At 34.8% G+C, this 20281-nt stretch overlaps 1 protein-coding gene across 2 annotated transcripts in view; it reads right to left on the minus strand.

Moving 5' to 3' along the window:
* RRG (sporulation protein (DUF155)) overlaps positions 1–20281 on the minus strand; it is an 80965-nt gene continuing 60684 nt past the window's right edge. The window contains exons 6-8 of one of the 2 annotated variants that reach the window (XM_089991463.1): positions 671–785; positions 384–570; positions 151–302 (exon numbers count right to left, since the gene is read on the minus strand). In XM_089991463.1, the coding sequence (XP_089847589.1) occupies positions 430–570; positions 671–785 (256 nt within the window). In that variant the 3' untranslated portion in view covers positions 151–302; positions 384–429. Of the gene's footprint in view, positions 571–670; positions 786–20281 lie in introns of both variants that reach the window. The other variant, XM_089991462.1, reaches the window with a different exon arrangement.

Below are 20281 nucleotides of genomic sequence, written 5' to 3' on the forward strand. Positions count from 1 at the left end.
TTTTGCGACATAAACAGTTGGTTGCTATTGCTCATATAGCAATAATTATTGAAATATTCTCTTTATAAGGTGTTTCTGATGCATGTATGCATGTATGTATGTATGTAAGTGAAATTTCATACAGCAGAGTAAGTGCTGTGACTTGCACAATTTGCAACAAAATTAATTGCTCATATTGCAGTACCATTATTTGGTGTTCACAATATATGGTGTAATTTATCAAAAAGAATGTTATGACATGCTGGGCTACAGAAGTGAAACTGGATACAGCTGCATATCTTCATCTTGAGCTTGCTTTCAAGCTGGACGTCAACAATATGATGAGCTCTTCAAAAAAAGTAACATGCTGAGCTATGGAAGGAAAACTGCATAGAGCTCCATACCTCTTGTGCTTGCTTTCAAGCTTCTGACAGAAATAAAGTTAGCTCTTCAAAGTGGGGAAATTGGAGATCTCCACACGATTTCATACACCGAAATCATAATCTCGAGACTTATTAATAAGATGATACACCACTCCAGGAAATCTGATTTTCTGTTTTGAAGGATTTCTTGAAGGAAATGGATGTTGTGCTGGAACAAACAAAAAAAAATGCACACACACACACTAAGCAACCCCTCAAGCCCATGTGCTACTGTAAAAAACAGGGGAATAAAAACATAGAAGGATTACCTCAACGAACTTCAATTTGAAATCCAAGCTACCAAATCGTGTTGTGAGTTCATACTCATCACGGAGGTACTCCCATATTTGTGCATAATTTGCATTTCTCCATGCTATTTCAGATCTGTGATGCCAGGAAATAGAAAAAAGAGAATGTGAAACATATAGCAGATAAGGCCTTCTTGAAGGGCACCAAAAGATTAGAGTATAATGTGTTATCTGTGTGTGTGATGTGTTATTTTATCAGCGGTATATTGTACTCTTGTGGTAATTGTTTCCCTCAACAGGGGTATCTTTGTACAACATATATATATATATATATATATATATATATATATATATATATATATATATATATATATATATATATATATATAATAAAGTCTGCAGGGCGTCCGCTTGATTCACAACAGAGAAACGACCCCCTTTTCCCTTCTCTTATTTCTTCTAACACAAAGTTATCTCGGGCATGACTCCCAAGACAGCTTTTCCGCCACATTCCTGATAAAGTTTTGGGGTGCACAGTTATCTCAGGGTACCAGTTCCTGATAAAGACATTTGCATGCAGACGATATGAGGATTAGGTCCCTATACAATAAGTTTGTTACTATGTACACGGGGATGAGACCTCGACCACTTTTTGATCAGTTGTGTTCCATGTTGTTGGAACATGAAGCTTTGTTTGATTTAAGTGGTGCATCTGGGAAGAAGAGTGTCGATCGACAACCCAATGAAGTACGCCTTTCGGGTTCGTTTATAGGACCTGCTCATGGGGGCAGAGGTAAAGGATGTGGCAGGTCCGATAACTTTGACAGAGGGGCAGGTATTTACCTACTCCAGGCGGTGGACCACGTCCCAATAATAATGTTATGTGCCAGATGTGTAGGAAACATGGGCATATCAGCTTAGATTGTTAATGAAGGTATGTTTCTACATATCCTCCACCTGCGGTTCCAATCTCAGCGCGATGTTGGGCACTTGCTGAAGTTCCTTTTGGAGCTCAGAGGCTACAAGCTCCTCCTACCAGAATTCCAGGACCACCTGGAACGCTTTGATAGCATCCATGCAAGATCATGATGCCTTGAGTACACCATTCAGTCAGCTAAGTGTGAATCAACCTTCATCTATGAACTCATGGCCTTCTGGTTGATATGTGCAGTCAAATAATAGGGGACAGCAGTTTCCTTCTTCATCTCCGCAGAATACTTGGTATCTCGACTCAAGAGCAGCCCATCATGTGACAAGGTATTTAGGAAAATTTATTCATGTCATGCTTTATCAAAGAATGGGTCAATTTGTGATAGGAGATGGTGCACACCACCACATCACTCATGTAGGCACTGTCTTAGTTCCCACTAGTTTAGGTCCCCCTTTATTTGCCCGATACTCTTTTAAAATGTATATATATATATATATACGAGTGCATATGTTGTAATGAAATGGTGATCTTCTACAAAAGCACAAAAGTTCACAATAGGTGTCTATTAGAGACACTACAAGCACAACCCACAAAAGGGTATAAATGGAAGAACACAAGATAAAATAATAAACTTTTATTTTTCATGAAAAATGCTTAAGAAACATTGAATTACAAAGGAGAGGGGATCACCCCTATTTATACAAGAAAAGAGAAGACTGAGAAGAGCTCTTCTTAAGAGTCGTTGGACCTAGTCCAATGGCTCTATTTATAGCTGTTGGACTAGGTCCAACGAATATATATTTAGTCTAGATCTAATTAGATCTTGACTAGATACTAATTCTAGTTCAAAATGAACTAGACAAAAAAGAAATAAAAGAATAAAGAAAAATAAATATTATATTATTATTATATTATATATATTATATATATTACACTTTTTATATTTTTAACACTCCCCTCAAACTTACGGTACAATGAGCGAAAGTTTGTTTAAGAGGAAATGATATCTAGGAGCAGTGAGAGGTTTGGTAAAGAAGTTCGCTAATTGATATTCTGATATAACATATGGTAAATCAATGGTTCTATTAAGATACTCCACTCTGATATAGTGTCAGTCCATTTCAATATGTTTGGTGCGTTTATGAAATGTTTGGTTGCTGACAATATATATCGCACTCTTGTTGTTACAGCACATGCGTGAAGGTTGTCACTTCAACTCCCATATCAGCTAGCAGACGTCTGAGCCAAACTACTTCCATTGTAATGACTCCAACTCATCCCCGTTGAAAAGTGATTTTTTTTTAAACAATTCTCATCTAATAAATGTTTAATACAGGATCACCGGTCTGGGAGGTTGATTGAGGAAGGCTCTAGGAAGGGAGACTTATACTGTGTGGACTCTCTTCAAATTCTTAAAACCCCATTTTGTAATGCGGCCCAACATAAAGACATAAATGTTTAGCACAAAAGACTTGGTCATCCCAACATCACCAAGTTGTCCTATTTGGACTTTGTTAAATTTTTTTGTAAAAGTACTTTCTTTTGTAACGATTGCATTCTTGGAAAAATAAAAAGTATGCCTTTTGAACAAAGACCTATGTTTACCACTAAACCTTTCGAAATTATTCATTTGGATGTTTGGGGACCAACACCCGTCATATCCAAGAGAAGTTTTGCCTATTATGTGATTTTTGTGGATGATTTTTCACAATATTGTTGGACATATTTTCTCAAACATAAGCATGAAGTCTTTTCATGTTTTAAATCATATCACATGATGATCAAAAATCAATTTAATAGTAATTTAAAGATATTTAGGACCGATTCCGGAGGTGAATATCTCTCTAATGAATTTAAAAAATATCTTGAAGGCTATGGTATTGTCCATCAAAGATCGTGTCCTAAGACCCCACAACAAAATGGTTTGGCCGAAAGGAAGCATAGGCATATCATTGAAACCACTAAAACCCTTCTTATTTCTCAAAGTATTCTAAAAAACATTGGGCCGAGGCGGCTCTTGCTTTTGTTTATCGTATTAATCGTCTTCCATCCAAAAATTTAGATAAAATCTCTTTTTTTGAGGCTCTATATGAAAAAGAACCCGATTATAATAGATTGAGAGTTTTTTGTTGTAAGTGCTTTGTCCTTACAGATAAAAATGATAAACTCTCACCTCAAGTCATTTTTTGTGCTTTTCTTAGCTATTCTGAAACCCAAAAAGGGTTCCGATATTATGATACTAAGAATGATAAGTTATATGTCTCAAGGAATGTAACATTTTTGGAAAATGATAGTGGTTTTGAAAAGAATGAATTTCATTTAGAAAATGCCGACTATTCCTTTCTTTTTGATCTATTATCTAAATATGATGATATCTCTAGTGATGATGAATCAACATATAATAGTGACAATGAAGTGGTTGAAATCAACAATAATTCTAACCCTACTACCTCTCAAGAAGAAAATATAACTAGAGACCCTATCACCTATACTCATAGAGATATAAGCACCTTTAGAAGTGCTATTGAGCAATATAGTGAACCTAGTGAATTTATCTCCACACATGATTCAAACCCTAGAAGAACCGAAAGAACTAGAAAAACTCCCTCTAGATTCGTATCCTTTGATTCTTTCTCTCCTAAATATCGAGCTTGCTTAAGTGTCATTAACTTATATTTTGAACCGAAAATTTTTTTAGATGCCAAACGATGTATTGAATGGAGAGAAGCCATGAAGAGTGAACTCAAAGCGCTTAGAAAAGCCAACACTTGAGAATTTCAAACACTTCCCAGTTGAAAGAAGACTATAGGATGTCGATGGGTGTTCAAAGTCAAAACCAAGAGTGATGGTGTTAAAATGTAACTTCAAATTTCATTATATATATATATAGAGAGAGAGAGAGATACATATACATGTATACCATATATGTATGTATACGTACCTCTATGTATATATAAATATATATATATATATATATATATATCTTTTTTATTATAATACCTGAAAGGGTATTTCTATAATTTTCTCTTTTACGCATATTCCCTTTGGAATTATGTTTGTAATTATTTTCTTAACTTTTTCTTTTTCTTTTTCTTTTATTATTTTTTATCTTTTATTTATTTTATTTTTTTAATCACATTGGGGGCCTCCCAATAGAGTCGTTGGGGGCTCTCAACGACTCCTTTGGGCGCCCCCATGTTGGCTCCTCTTGTGTGGATGTGTATATATAGGGGTGCTTCCCCTTTGTAAAAATAAGCTTGAGATTCTCAAGCATTTTCTTTTTGGTTAATGCATTCATCGCATGCCTTTGTGCATGTTTGATTATTTTACATTTGAGCACATCTTTTATAAAGTATTAGTGCTTGGATGTGGATTGTCTCTTCATGAACATTTTTACATGGTATCAGAGATTGGTTGAAGATAAAAGATCGTGGGATTCTTCATTTTTTAAGTGCCTCGAAAAGCATGCTTTTGGTGTTTTGAAGATTGAAGTGGTGGATTCTCTTCCTCCAATATTTTAGAAGAGTTTTGCGACAAGATCTAAAAATCTTACTTTGGTACATATTTCTTCTTCCATCTCTCATCTCTAATGGGTGAAAAAAAGTCTCATTTTGCTCTCGGTTTTAAACTAAATGGCTCCAACTATCACGTTTGGGCCGGGAACATGGAGGCTCATATAAAAGGAAAGGGTCTTTGGGGTTACGTGCAAGGCACAATCCTAGAACCGAAACCAAAAATCACCATGATAACGGAAGGTGAAATCAAGATCCATGAAGGGGACGAAAGAACCAAAGCTCTTGAGGATTATTCTAAGAAATACGATGAATGGGAAATGAAAAATTTCAAGATTTTTTCTTAGATTTTTTCATCGGTTGAAACTAAGATTAATGTCAGTATTATTAAGTTCAAGAAAGCTTCAGAAGCTTGGCATTATCTTGAAAAAATATATACGTCAAGGGATTTATCCCATAAATACTACCTTCAAAAGAAGGCTCTTACTCTTCTCCAACGTGACATGACCGTTAGAGAATACTTCGCCGATCTTTCTTCCATTTGAGACGAGTTTGCCATGCTCGAACCAAAATGGAGTGGAGAAGTGATTGAACTTCGTCATAAACAACTAGAAGAAGATTGATTCTTCAATTTTTTGAATGGGTTAAGGCCCGAATTTGAGCAAATAAGGTCTTCTCTTTTGTCATCTTTCACTCCTCTTGAGGATGTTCTCACCAAATTAAGTGGTGAAGAAACCCGTATGGGTATAAGTAAGCAAGGGTCAAATGTGCTTGCGGTCCCCTCTAACTATGAAGACAATGATGGGGTCAATGAGGTGTCTAAGCCCGGAAATAATGTAAGAACCTATCGTCCTCCTCATTTTAAAACTCAAAATCAATGGAGAAATAGTGGACAAAGAGGAAGGAAGGACTATAGCAAGATTATTTGTCATTTTTGTAAAGAACCAGGGCATATCAAACCCATATATCCTAAGTGGAAGAAACTTCTAGCCATGGCGACCACTAGTATACCGCAAAAGGAGGAGACGTCTTCAAATGGATCCCTTTCACTAAATCAAATAGTAGAAGCTCTCCAACCTCTCCTCGAGGGAGACACCTCCAGTGCCGCCGTGTCTACCGTTTCCCCTCCAGGTAAAGTTTCTTGGATTTTGGATTCGGGTGTGTCTTTTCATATGTCCCCAAACATGTATTCTCTTTCCGATTATTTGAAAAATATTTCATCTTTTGTTTCTACTGCGGATGGGACTTCTCTTGAAATTAAAGGCATAGGTAATTTTGAAACTCAAGATTTTTGTATTTCAAAAATTAGATTTATACCTAAATTAAACTTGAACCTTCTCTCTGTTTCTCAACTCTCGGACCATGGATGCGATATTAAATTTTCTTCTGATAAATGTTTAATACAGGATCGCCGGTCCGGGAAATTGATTGGCGAAGTCTCTAGGAAGGGAAACTTATACTATATGAACTCTCTTTAAGTTCCAAAAAAATCTTTTTGTAATGTTGTCGGACATAAAGATATAAATATTTGGCACAAAAGACTTATCATCCTAACATCACCAAGTTATCTTATTTACATTTTGCTAAAAATCTTCATAAAAATGCATTCTCTTGTAATGATTGTATTCTTGGAAAAATGAGAAGTATGTCTTTTGAACAAAGATCTATGTTTACTTCTAAATCTTTCAAAATCGTTCATTCCGATGTTTGGGGACTAGCACCAATTGTTTCAAAAGGAGGATTTTCCTACTATGTGATTTTTGTGGATGAATTTTCTAGGTACTCTTGGATTTATTTTCTTAGATATAAGCATGAAGTTTTTTCATGTTTTAAATCATTTCATGTGATGATTAAGAATCAATTTAACAGTAATCTTAAGATATTCAAAAGTGATTCTTGAGGAGAATATCTCTCCAATGAATTCAAGAAGTATCTTGAAGATAGTGGTATTGTTCACCAAAGGTCTTGTCCTAAAACCCTACAACAAAATGGGTTGGCCGAAAGAAAACATAGGTATATCATTGAAACCACACAAACACTTCTTATATCCCAAAATATTCCTAAAAACTTTTGGGCCGAGGCAGCTCTTGTTTTTGTGTATCTTATAAATCGTTTACCATCTAGAAATTTGGGTAAAATTTCTCCTTTTGAAGTTTTATATAAAATGGAACCTGATTATAACAGGTTACGAGTCTTTGGTTGCAAATGTTTTATTCTTACAGATAAGAATGATAAACTTTCTCCTAAAGCTATTCCTTGCGCCTTTCTTGGATATTCCAAAACTCAAAAAGGGCTTCGATGTTACGATCCTAGAAATGATAAGTTATACGTCTCAAGAAATGTGACATTCTTAGAAAATGAGAGTGGCTTTGAAAAAAATATTTCTCACCATGAAAATGTTGAGTATTCTTTCTTATTTGACTTACTGTCTAGTAATGATGATATGTTTAGTGATGATGAAATATCATCAAACCATGATGATGAAAATGAAGTAGATATTTAAGAATTTAATGTAATGAAATATGCGGAAAAACAAAGAGTGCATTGAGCACTTACAACATCCACTAATGAACAAACAAAAAGGGCTAACACTCAAAACCACAAGAGACAACACAACATAAAAATATAAATGTCTCTTATTGAAGAGAGAGAGCTCTCAAGAGTGAAAAATACAAGAGGGGTTCACCCCTATTTATACACAAAAGAAGGAGAGGAGGAGTGGCCTTATGGCCTTAAAAGAAGAGCCACCTAGGGGATCCCATGGAGTCGTTGGGAGCCCCCAACGGTCATAAATGTGACCGTTGGGGGCCCCATCGACTCCATGGTGGGGCCCCTTTTAGGTGGGCAAAAAACCAAAAAATAAAAAGAACAAAATAAAAAAGGAATTTACAAAAAAGAAAGAAAAGAAACAAGTACCCCTATCGGGTACTTGTGAAATGACTAAAATACCCTTATCGGGTATTTTAGATAATACAAATATATATGTATATAAATATATACATATATATGAATTACATATATTTTAACACCCTCCCTCAAGCTTTACGGGGATATCACCGAAAGCTTGTTAAGGAGAAACAAAAAACGAGGAGCAGCAAGAGCCTTAGTAAAGAAGTCTGCAAACTGGTACTCAGATGTGACGTAAGGTAGTGCTATGGTTCCTCTCAGGTATTCATCACGGACGTAATGGCAGTCCATCTCAATATGCTTAGTACGCTCATGAAAGGTGTGATTGCTTGCAATATAAATTGCACTTTTGTTGTCACAACACATCTTCGAAGGAGTAGAGATGACAATGCCCATATCACTGAGGAGACTTGTTAGCCATACAAGTTCCATGGTTGTAGTGGCCATAGCACGATATTCTGCTTCCGTTGAGGACAAGGATACTTTGTTCTGCTTCTTGCACCTCCAAGAAATCATAGAGTCACCTAAGAAAACACAGAAACCCGTAGTTGAGACTCGGTCATTGGGATTTCCTCCCCAATCCGCATTAGTATAAGCAATTAAATCAAGTGATGAGGAAGAGGAAAGAAAAACTCCCTTAGTTATGGTGTTTTTGATATATCTGACGATCTTTAAGACTGCACTCATGTGCACGGTTGTAGGTGCATGTTGAAACTGACTGACAGAGTGGACAGCATGAGCTATGTCTGGCCGAGTAATGGATAAATAGGTTAGAGACCCAACAAGTTGCCGGTAGGGAGTAGGATCCTCGAGAGGTGTTCCATCTTCCAACCTTAACTTTGCATTGATGACTTCAGGGGTTTCTGTCTTCTTATCATCAGAGATACCAGATTTAGAACAAATGTCAGCAGCCAGTTTCATCTGAGAGAGAATGTACCCTCGAGGAGAGTACGCCACTTCAATCCCTAAAAAGTGTCTTAAGAAGCCAAGATCAGACATGTCAAAATGTTCTTTTAAAACTTTCTTAATATCATAAATTCCTTGCTCATCACTTCCAGTGATGATCATATCATCAACATAAAGTAGTAAAATAACTACTGAAGACCCTGCACTTTTCACAAACAAAGCAGTGTCAGTATAACACGAACGAAAATTCAAACTTGTCATTACATTACTAAATCTATCATGCCAAGCCTTTGGGGCTTGTTTTAAACCATATAATGCCTTTTTAAGTTTGAGAATTTTATTTTTACCAATACATACTCTTGGTGGGGGATCCATGTAAACTTCTTCATTTAATTCGCCATTTAAAAATGCATTCTTAACATCTAGTTGATAGATAGGCTATTTTTTCACTGACGCAATGGCAATAAGAGTCCTAACACTAGTCATTCTAGCAACAGGTGCGAAGGTTTCTTCATAATCTATACCATACTCTTGAGCATATCCTTTAGCTACTAATCGTGCTTTATAATGTTCTAATGAACCATCACTCTTAGTTTTAATTTTGAAGACCCATCTACATCCAATTGATTTCTTTCCAGTGGGTAACGAAATTATTTCCCAAGTTTTTGCCTTTTCAAAGGCACTAAGCTTTAAGTTCATGGCTTCAACCCATTGGGGAATATTTTTGGCCTCATTATAGTGTGAAGGTACATGAAATGAATGCAACGCAATTAGACATGCTCTATATCTTGGAGTTAGGGACTCATAGGAAACAAACCTATTAGGAGGATTGGAGATCCGACCGGATCTCCTTAAAGAGGTTTCTTCTATGTTGGATCCTTGAGAGTATTTTTCTAAGGCGCTCATCTGAGTTTGTTGACCACGCCTAACATAGGTTTGGATTGGTCTATCACTTTCATCTATAACATTATCAAGAGGAATATCCTCTAAGTCATTCAAAGACTCATTAGAGATTTCCTCTTCTTGAGGAGTCTCATCTTCTTGAGATAAGAGATCAAATAAAAAAGCATATTCACTTTCGTCAATATCTTTAGTTTTCACAAAACCATTTTCATTTTCCAAAAAGGTTACATCTTTGGATACATAAAGTTTGTTATTTTTCAAGTCAAAACATCTAAAACCCTTTTGATTTTCTCCATATCCCAAGAAAACACATTCAATAGCTTTAGGAGATAATTTGTCCCATTTATGTGTAAGGACAAAACATTTACATCCAAAAATTCTTAATCTATTGAAATTGGGTGTTCTTTCAAATAGTTTTTCATATGGAGATGTATTTTGTAAGGATGAAGATATCATTCTATTTATTAAATAAGTTGAGGTTAAGGCCGCTTCGGCCCAAAAACTCTTTGAAATTTCTTTGGAAATAAGGAGTGTCCTAGTGGTTTCCATGATGTGTCTATGCTTTCTTTCGGTCAAGCCGTTTTGTTGGGGAGTCCTAGGACACGATCTTTGATGACAAATTTCATTTACTTCTAAATAGTTTTGAAATTCATTTGATAAATATTCTCCACCCGAATCGGATCTAAGAGTAGAGATATTACTTGAAAATTGTTTTTTAACTATCATATGAAACTTTTTGAAGAAGTCAAAGACTTCGGATTTTAAATTGAGAAAGTAGATCCATACATACCTAGTGTAGTCATCGATGAAAGTAACGTAATAGGAGTACCCTCCTTTAGACATGACCGGGGAAGGACCTCAAATGTCCGAATGGACTAACTCAAAAGGTCTTTTGGACACAAAAGTTCGGTTAGGAAAAGGAGTAGATTTCATTTTGCCAAAAATACAATTCTTGCAAACAAAATGTTTCTCATTACAAAATTTCTTTCCAAATGGAAATGAGTACATTTTCGAGAAACTTGGATGTCCAAGTCTTTGATGCCAAATATCAATATTTTTATCTTGGACATGGTTACAAAAAGAGTTAGTGGGGAGTTTCAAGTTGCTCATATAATAGAGATCTCCCCTCCTATGGCCTTGCCCAATCTGCTTCCCGGACCGGAGATCCTGTATAGAGCAATCCTTAGTTGAGAAGGAGATTTCACATCCATGATCACATATTTGAGCAACAGAGAGAAGATTTAAATTAAGTTGGGGTACAACTCTCACGTTTGGCACAAAGAAATCTTTTGAAAAGTTTAAAGTTCCAAAACTTTTTACTTGTAAAGATGTACCATCGGCAGTTGAAACATATGAGTTTTTATAATTATTACATAAATCAGAAAGCTCATTTTCAAGTGGGGTCATATGAAAGGAAGCTCCAGAGTCAAGGATCCAAGACGACATACCTGGAGGAGAGGAAGAAGCTATGGCGGCACCCGAGGTTGATGGTATCTTGAGTAGAGTTTGTAATGCTTCCGATAGTTGAGTAAGAAAAAGATTCATTTCCTTTGATGGCTTCCTCTTTCTTTTGAGTAGCTTCTTGAACGGAAGCAACCTTATTTTTAGGTGCTTCATTCAACTTAGGGCAATTAGGTCTTATACGACCCGGCTCTTGACAATGATGGCAAATGGCTTTTCTATAGTTGCCATTATAATTATTTTGCCTTCCAAAATGTGGAGGTTTGTAAGCTTTCATTTGGTTGACGGGTTTTGATACGGCCCATACATCATCTAGTCATTTAATCATGCCAAGACGAGTTTCTTCTTGGCATATTTCGGCTATGGCATCTTCTAAGGGAAGAGGCTTAGATCTATGTAGGAGGGAAGATCTAACTGTTACGACAATGAAGCCATACATGATACTTCAAGTACAAGGTTTTGATGATGAGCAAGTGGAATCAACTGCATTTCAGTTAAGGCTATGAAGAAATTGAAGAATTCGATGAAGAATCTTTGAAGACTAGTGTGCAAATGCTTAATTCATTAAAAGTCTTAGATTCTTGTAAGAGTCTTACTTAGAGTGCATATTTAGGTTGCATTTTACCTTAAAAGTCTTTAGAAAAACTTTTCTAAAAGAAACACTCTTGAGAATCTTTTTAGAAAACTCTTTTCTTAAATTTTCATGTTTATTAGTCGAACAATCGACTTACCAGTCAACTAATCCTTTCGCGCCAAATTTTCTAAAAAGTCATTTTTGTCAAATTAGTCGACCGAAGGTTTTATCAGTCGACTGGACAGAATGTCTGTTTTCTGGAAAATTAGCAGCAGTCGACTAATGGTTTTATCAGTCGACTGAACAAAACATGTGTTTTCTGAAAATTTAGCAGCAGTTGACTAATGCTTTTATCAGTCGACCGAACAGAATGTTTGTTTTTCAGAAGATTTTAGCAGCAGTCGACTGAAAGGTTTTTTAGTCTACTGATCAGTCGACTAATTTTTCTCTAGTCGACTAAGTTTCAAAAGTTCAGATTTTCAAACAGCTCGATTAACATATCAGTCGACCGACGATAACTGTCAGTCTACTAATAACTAACTATTAGTCGACTAACTGATGTTTCAGTCGACTAATTTTGTCGTTTTCCTGAAACTTCAAAAAGGCGTGTCTTTTCATTTTTCAAACGTTTTGATCGTTAAAAATGGACAGTTTTGACACCCTTTCATACTCTCAACGTATGGAAAACTTTAACTATAAATATGAGTGCATTTTACACTCAAAATAACAAGAATTCAATCGATTTGAATCATTTACTTATTGTTTTTCACTCCTATTCATTAAGTATTTGTTTTCTCACACACTTAATATTTTCACTTCAGTTTTTCACTCAAATCCCTTTGAGAGATAGTGAATTCGTGAGTAGAGTATTTCAACAACCTCAAAAGCCAATTGCATCTCATTTACATTCAAAAGAAAGGCTCATAGGTTGTATTGTAAGTTGTTATTTCTTTTCTGTAAAAAGGACTCATTGGTTTAAAGGAGTTGTTTGCTTTCAGTAGGGTTGTTACTGAAAGTGGGACCGGTTTTGGTCTGTGTGATCTTGTAGTTAACAAGGTTGATAGTGGAAATCTCAAGCGGGTTTTGCTTGGGGACTGGATGTAGGTCGGGATAGACCGAACCAGGATAAAATTTTGTGTTCTTTGTGTGTTTGTTTTTCGATTTGCAAAATCCTTCAATATTCCGCATACAATTTTTAAAAGCACTATTCACCCCCCGTCTAGTGCTCGTTGCCTCGATCCTAGTGCACTTTCATTTGGTATCAGAGCAAGGTTTGCTATTGCTTTGATTTGACCATCATCTAGCATGGCAACTACAATATCTCAGCACAAAGAAGGAAGCTCCTCTGTTCGTCCTCCTCTCTTCGACGGAACAAACTATGGATACTAAAAAGTAAGAATGACAATATTCTTGCAATCCATGGATCTTGAAATCTGGAGAGTTGTTTCAGAAAAGTACCAAACTCCATCAACTGATTTCAGCCAATGGACCGATGATGAAAAGAAGACTGCTTCACTGAATGCCAAAGCCATGAATGTATTGTGCCGTTGACAAGGTAGAGTTCAATCGCATCTCTCAATGCTCTACAGCAAATGAAATATGGCATACTCTTCTCGTGACTCACGAAGGTACGTCAAAGGTAAAGGAATCTAAAATTGTTTCTTTAGTTCATAAATTTGAATTATTCAAAATGAAGCAAAATGAATCTATATCGGACATGGTAACTAGAATGACCGATATAACTAACACTTTGAAATCCCTTAGAAAAGAATATTCACAAGTGGATTTAGTCAGAAAGATTCTAAGGTGTTTAACTCCTGAATGGGAGAGAAAAACTACTGCTATTGAAGAAGCAAATGATCTTAACACTCTCACTCTTGAAGATTTGGTTGGTAACCTTATGGCATATGAAGTCCAACTTCAAGACAGACAAGAAGAAAAACCCAAGAAGAAATCTCTTGCTTTTAAGGCTACTTTCTGACTCAAAAAATTCAGAAGAAGATGAAGATGAAGATATTGCCCTCATCACAAGGCAATTCAAAAGCTTCATCAAAAAGGAAAGATTTCAAAGAAAGGTAAAGAAAGCAGATTCTTCCAATCCAAATGAAGTCAAGTGCTTTAACTGCAAAAAGGCAGGACATATCAAGAAAGATTGTTCTCTTCTCAAAATCAAGCCCAATGACCAATTCAAGAAGAAAAAGGCATTTCAAGCATGTTTGGATGATAGTGACTCATCTTCCGATGAAGAATCAAATGAAAAAGTTGCTAACATGTGTTTTGTAGCAAAAGAAGATTCGGTAAGTCAATTTGACTATGATGATTTGTTAGAAGCATTCAATGATTTATATGCTAAATTTAAGAGTCTAAGTTCTAAAAACAAAGAGTTAAAAAATTGAAAATTCAACTCTTGACTCTAAAAACAAAGTGTTACTTCAAGAGATAGAAGATCTCAAGCAGAAAAACTCTTGCCAAGCTTTTGAGATAAAAGAAATTGGAATTAGAACCAATATCTTACAAAAAGAAATAACTAGTCTAAAAGAAAAATCAAATGATCTTCTTTCTATAGTGACCAAATTCACAAATGGTCAAGAGAATCTAGAAAGACTTCTTGGTTCTCAAAGATGCTCGGTTAATAAAACCGGATTGGGATATAGCTTTTTTGATACTCAAAATAGACCAAACTATGTGGTGAAAAATCAAAGACATTATTCTCAACCATTTGTTCATAGAACTAAACTTTCTAATTCTAATAGAAATGCATCTAATCATGGAAACTATAATGCTTATTATTCCAGACATGATTATCCTAGACATGATTATTCTAGACATGATAAATCCTTTTATAGAAAGAATATTTATTATCAAAGGAAACCAAAATCCAAATGGATATGGGTTCCTAAGACTAACTCTCATGGACCCGAAAATAGAAAGGGGTCAAATGCTCTGTTTTCTAATTTTGTTGTAGGTACACAACATAAGGAGCAAATGGATATTGGACAGCGGTTGTTCCAAACATATGACTGGAAGGCCGGAGTTATTTTTCACCCTCCAAAATAAGGATGGAGGAACCGTCACCTTTGGTGACAATAACAAGGGAAAAGTAATAGGTATTGGTAATATTGGTAATCCAAAATTTCCCTTGATAGAAAATGTTCTTTTAGTAGATAGTTTAATGCATAATTTAATATCTATTAGTCAATTATGTGATAAAGGTTTTCATGTTTCTTTTGAAAATGATTTATGCTTAATTTCTGATTTTCAATCTAAAAAGATCATTTTTAAAGGTAAAAGAAGGAACAATGTGTATGAACTATATCTAGATGAATTACTCACTTTTAATGAAAAATGTTTTATTGTTTCAAATGAAATTCAATGGTTATGGCACAAGAGACTTGGACATGTTAACTTTAAAATTATTTTAAAATTATCCAAGAATGATCTTGTAAGAGGCCTACCTAGAATACCATATAAAAAAGATCACTTATGTGATGCTTGCCAAAGGGGTAAACAAATCAAGAGTTCTTTTAAAGCAAAAGATATAGTTTCAACAAAACGTCCTCTTGAACTTTTACATTTAGATCTATTTGGACCATCTAGAATTCAAAGTTTGAATAGTAGCAAGTATGCTTTTGTTATAGTAGATGATTACTCTCGGTTTACATGGGTAATTTTTTTAAAAAGCAAAAATGATGCTTTTTCAGAATTTTCTAAACTTTGTAGAAGAATTACAAATGAAAAATCTACATCAATAATTAAAATTCGTAGTGATCATGGTGGTGAATTTGAAAATGAATATTTTCTAAAGTTTTGTGATTTACATGATATATCTCACAAGTTTGCTTTTCCTAGAGCGGCTCCTCAAAATTGAGTTGTTGAAAGAAAGAATAGAACTTTGCAAGAATATGCTAAAACCATGCTTCAAGATAAAAATTTACCAAAATACTTTTGGACTGAAGCAATTAATACAGCATGTTATGTTCTAAACGGTGTTCTTATTCGACCAATTTTACATAAAACATGTTTTGAATTGTATTATGATCGTATACCAAAGATCTCATATTTCAAAATTTTTTGTAGTAAATGTTTCTTGTTAAATACCAAAGATAATCTTGATAAGTTTGATTCAAAATCAGATGAATCAATATTTCTTGGATATTCTTCTAGAAGTAAAGCTTATCGTATTTTCAATAAAAGAACATCTTGTATTGAAGAATCTTTACATGTTGCATTTGATGAGAATTGTGAGCAGGTTATATACCTCTAAGCGAAGGAGAAGAAGTAATACTTTAAGAAGAACCCTAGATAGAGAGTACTTCTCAAGAAAATATTCCTCTTCAACCGGTTTGGAAAGAAGTTCCTAATCATCCACATGAACAAGTTATTGGTGAAATAAAGAGTGGTGTCCAAACTAGAAGGCAATTAGAAAAATATATTGCAAATGTTGCTTTCATATCTAAATTAGAACCAAAGAATATCAATGAGGCTTGTGATGATGAATTTTGGCTTTTGGCCATGTCTGAAGAACTTAACCAATTTACTAGGAATGATGTTTGGGATCTAGTTGATAGACCAAAGGATCATCTAGTAATTGGAACAAGATGGGTCTTCCGAAATAAGCTGGACGAAAATGGTGAAGTCATTTGTAACAAAGCAAGGCTAGTAGCACAAGGCTTTAATCAAGAAGGCATAGATTTTGATGAAACTTATGCACCAGTGGCTCGATTAGAGTCAATTCGAATGATGCTTGCTTTTGCTAGTTACATGAACTTCAAGTTATATCAAATTGATGTTAAGAGTGCATTCTTAAATGGACACATCAATGAAGAAGTTTATGTAGAGCAACCTCCAGGCTTTGAAAATGAAAAATATCCAGAAAAAGTCTACAAATTGAAAAGAGCTTTGTATGGACTCAAACAAGCACCAAGAGCGTGGTATGAAAGACTACGAAATTTTCTAGAACAATCTGGTTTTTCCATTGGTCGGGTAGACTCCACTTTATTTATTAAAAATCTTAATTCAGATATTCTTATTGTGCAAATTTATGTTGATGACATAATATTTGGTTCTACTAACGATTCTCTTTGTAAAGAATTTGCTAAAGCTATGCAGGAAGAGTTTGGAATGAGCTTGATGGGCAAATTAAACTACTTCCTTGGACTTCAAATAAAGCAAACTGAAGAAGGAATCTTCATCAATCGGGCTAAGTATACAAAAGAACTTCTCAAGAGATTTGGGATGGACTCATCCAAATCAAGAAGGAATCTATGAGTACAACTAATTCTCTTGATAAAGATGAAAATGGTAAAAGTGTAGATACTAAGCTCTACAGAGGTATGATCGGATCTCTATTATACTTAACTGCTAGTCGACCTGATATTATGTTTAGTGTGTGTATGTGTGCAAGATTTCAAGCTAATCCAAAGAAATCTCATTTAACTGTCGTAAAACAAATTCTTCGTTATTTGAAAGATACTTCAAATTTCAGTTTGTTTTACCCAAAATCATCTTCCTTTGATTTAGTTTCATATAATGATGCAGATTTTGCAGGAAGTAAATCTGATCGCAAGATTACTAGTGGAACTTGTCATTTCTTAGGAAATTCCTTAGTCTCTTGGTTTAGTAAAAAGCAAAATCCAGTATCACTCTCAACAACTGAAGCTGAATATATAGCGGCTAGTTTAGCATGTTCACAAGTACTTTGGATGAAACAGACCTTAAAAGATTTTGGTTTGAATTACTCCACAACAACTATTTATTGTGATAACACTAGTGCTATAAATCTTTCGAAAAATCCTATTCAGCACTCAAGAACTAAGCATATTGAAGTTAGACATCATTTTTTAAGAGATAATGTGTTAAAAGGAGATATTTCGTTAAATTTTATTTCCACTAAAGAACAACATGCCGATATCTTCACTAAACCTCTTAAGAATGAAGATTTTATGAGAATTAGGAGAGAACTAGATATTTGCTCGTTTTTAGATTTGTAAAAATGTTGTTTTTTGAACAAAATCTCAAAATCGCACTATATTAGTCGACCGATAAAAATCTAGTCGACTGATGCGACTGATGTTTTAGAATTTTAGAATGAATCGCACCATATTAGTCAACTAATATATTTCTAGTCGACTGATGATATTTTTTAGAATGAGACGCACATTTTTAGTCGACCGATAAAGTTTTAGTCAATTAAAAAAAAAAATTAAAATTTTAAAAGAAGGGACTCGATACCCCTTGGATTTTTTTTACCCGTTCTTTTTAAAATAGGCATCGTTTCACTTCGTTTTCGTACCTTTTCATTTTTTCTTAAAAACGAAAACCCTCTTTCTCTTTTGCCTCTTTCTCGTTTGCCTCTCTCTCTTCCAAAAAACCCTCGGAGTGTCGTTTGATCCCATCTTCGCCGAGATTTTCTTGTTGTGACAAGGAGACGCCGGAGTCTTCTGGCCATGATCTTGAAACGCCGGAATCCTCTTGCAGTAATTGGCGCATCTTCAAAACACGCTGGAACTCTCTTGCCGTGACAGTGTATTTTCCGCCATTGCCGGAATCTCCTTGTGGCAGCCTTCACACTCGCCGTCAGCCATCGTATTTTCCTTCGTATCTGAACGCCGAACAGCTTTTTCCTTTGCCGGAAATCGTTTGGAAGCCGACATTTTTTTTTGGTAAATATGTTTTTTAATCATGCCTCGTACGAAGTCTGCATCTACAAAAGGTTTAGGTTCTCCTCCTCTTGCACCTACTTCAAGACATGGTTTTTCACTCAGATTACTCCGAAATCCTCTTTTATATGATACTTTTGGATCAATTTTTACACTACCTATTTTACCAGGCTGAAATGTTCTATTTCACTTATTTTCTCGTTACAACATAAGAGAATTATTTCCTTAAATTTCACATCTTTTTTATGCTTGTGCAGATACTCTTCACTATCCTTTTCTTATTCACTTGTTTTACACAAATCTACAAATGGATCATGAAACTTGAATTTTGTCCTCTCTTGTTCGTGATGTTGAAATCGAGTTTGATTCGAAACTACTTGGAGAAATTCTTGAAATTCCACCTTCAGACACTCTTTTCAACACTATTGAATTAAATGATGAAAGAGTTTTTGAACAAATTCTTCTTCCAGGTGCACCTCACTGCCCTCCTTTCAAAAATACTAATCTTCAAACTCGTGCACGCATTGCTGGACGAATCCTTGCCCACAATGTTCTACCTAAAACTGGTTCTTTTGATTATTATTCCACAGATCTTTCTACGGCTCTTTATGTTTTATTTGGAAATATTTCTGTCAACTGGGCCAATGTGTATTTTACAAATTTGTGGAAACAAAAACCATTTCTTCCTTATGGTTGTCTTTTAACTCGTATTTTTAGACATTTCAAAGTTCCCTTAACAAATGAAAAATATATTGAGCAAAAAGATTTCTTTGATCAAACAATTTTTAAAAGAATGAAAATTAAATATCTGTCTCCTTTAAATGTTGATCAAACTGAACTATCTGATCCTATTGAACCATCTATTTCTGAACCTTCACCTTCTGCGACACCTTCATCACATGCAAAAAGAAAGAAATTTTCTACAAATCAAGACAATGATGAAGTTATGCAGAGATTGGAAGCTTTGGAGCTGCATCAACACACTTTTCGTGAAGATGTGACTCAACAACTATCTTCGATTCAGAAAGAGATTACTTCAATCAAGGATTTGCTCAACTCACTTTTCTGATCTTTATTGTCTAAACTTTCATACTTTATGGGTTGTAATATTTTAAACTTGTATCGCTATTTTGCTTATGCTATTTCTGCCCTTACTCTTTTTTATTCTGACAAAGGGGGAGAAAAAGATAAAAGATAGCATTAAATTGAATTTACAGGAGATCTTGCAAGAGAAAAATCTCATATGGAGAAAAAGATAAAATGCATGAAGTAATGATGAATGGAAATGCAAACCAATCAATATGTGATATATGTGCTTTGAAAGTACTAACTTTTAATGTTTTGCAGCATATTGATAGGGGGAGTAAAATCTCCATCTATGCATCTAAGTGTTTCATCTTTGATTAAGTTTGTCATCATAAAAAAGGGGAAGATTGTTACGACAATGAAGCCATACATGATACTTCAAGTACAAGGTTTTGATGATGAGCAAGTGGAATCAACTGTATTTCAGCTAAGGCTATGAAGAAATTGAAGAATTCGATGAAAAATCTTTGAAGACTAGTGTGCAAATGTTTAATTCATTAAAAGTCTTAGATTCTTGTAAGAGCCTTACTTAGAGTGCATATTTAGGTTGCATTTTACCTTAAAGTCTTTAGAAAAACTTTTCTAAAAGAAACACTCTTGAGAATATTTTTAGAAAACTCTTTTCTTAAATTTTCATGTTTATTAGTCGACCAATCAACTTACCAGTCGACTAATCCTTTCGCGCCATATTTT

This window comes from Nuphar pumila, chromosome 16 (genome assembly GCF_984573655.1).
Source record: "Nuphar pumila chromosome 16, dmNupPumi1.hap1.1, whole genome shotgun sequence".
Taxonomy (NCBI): domain Eukaryota; kingdom Viridiplantae; phylum Streptophyta; class Magnoliopsida; order Nymphaeales; family Nymphaeaceae; genus Nuphar; species Nuphar pumila.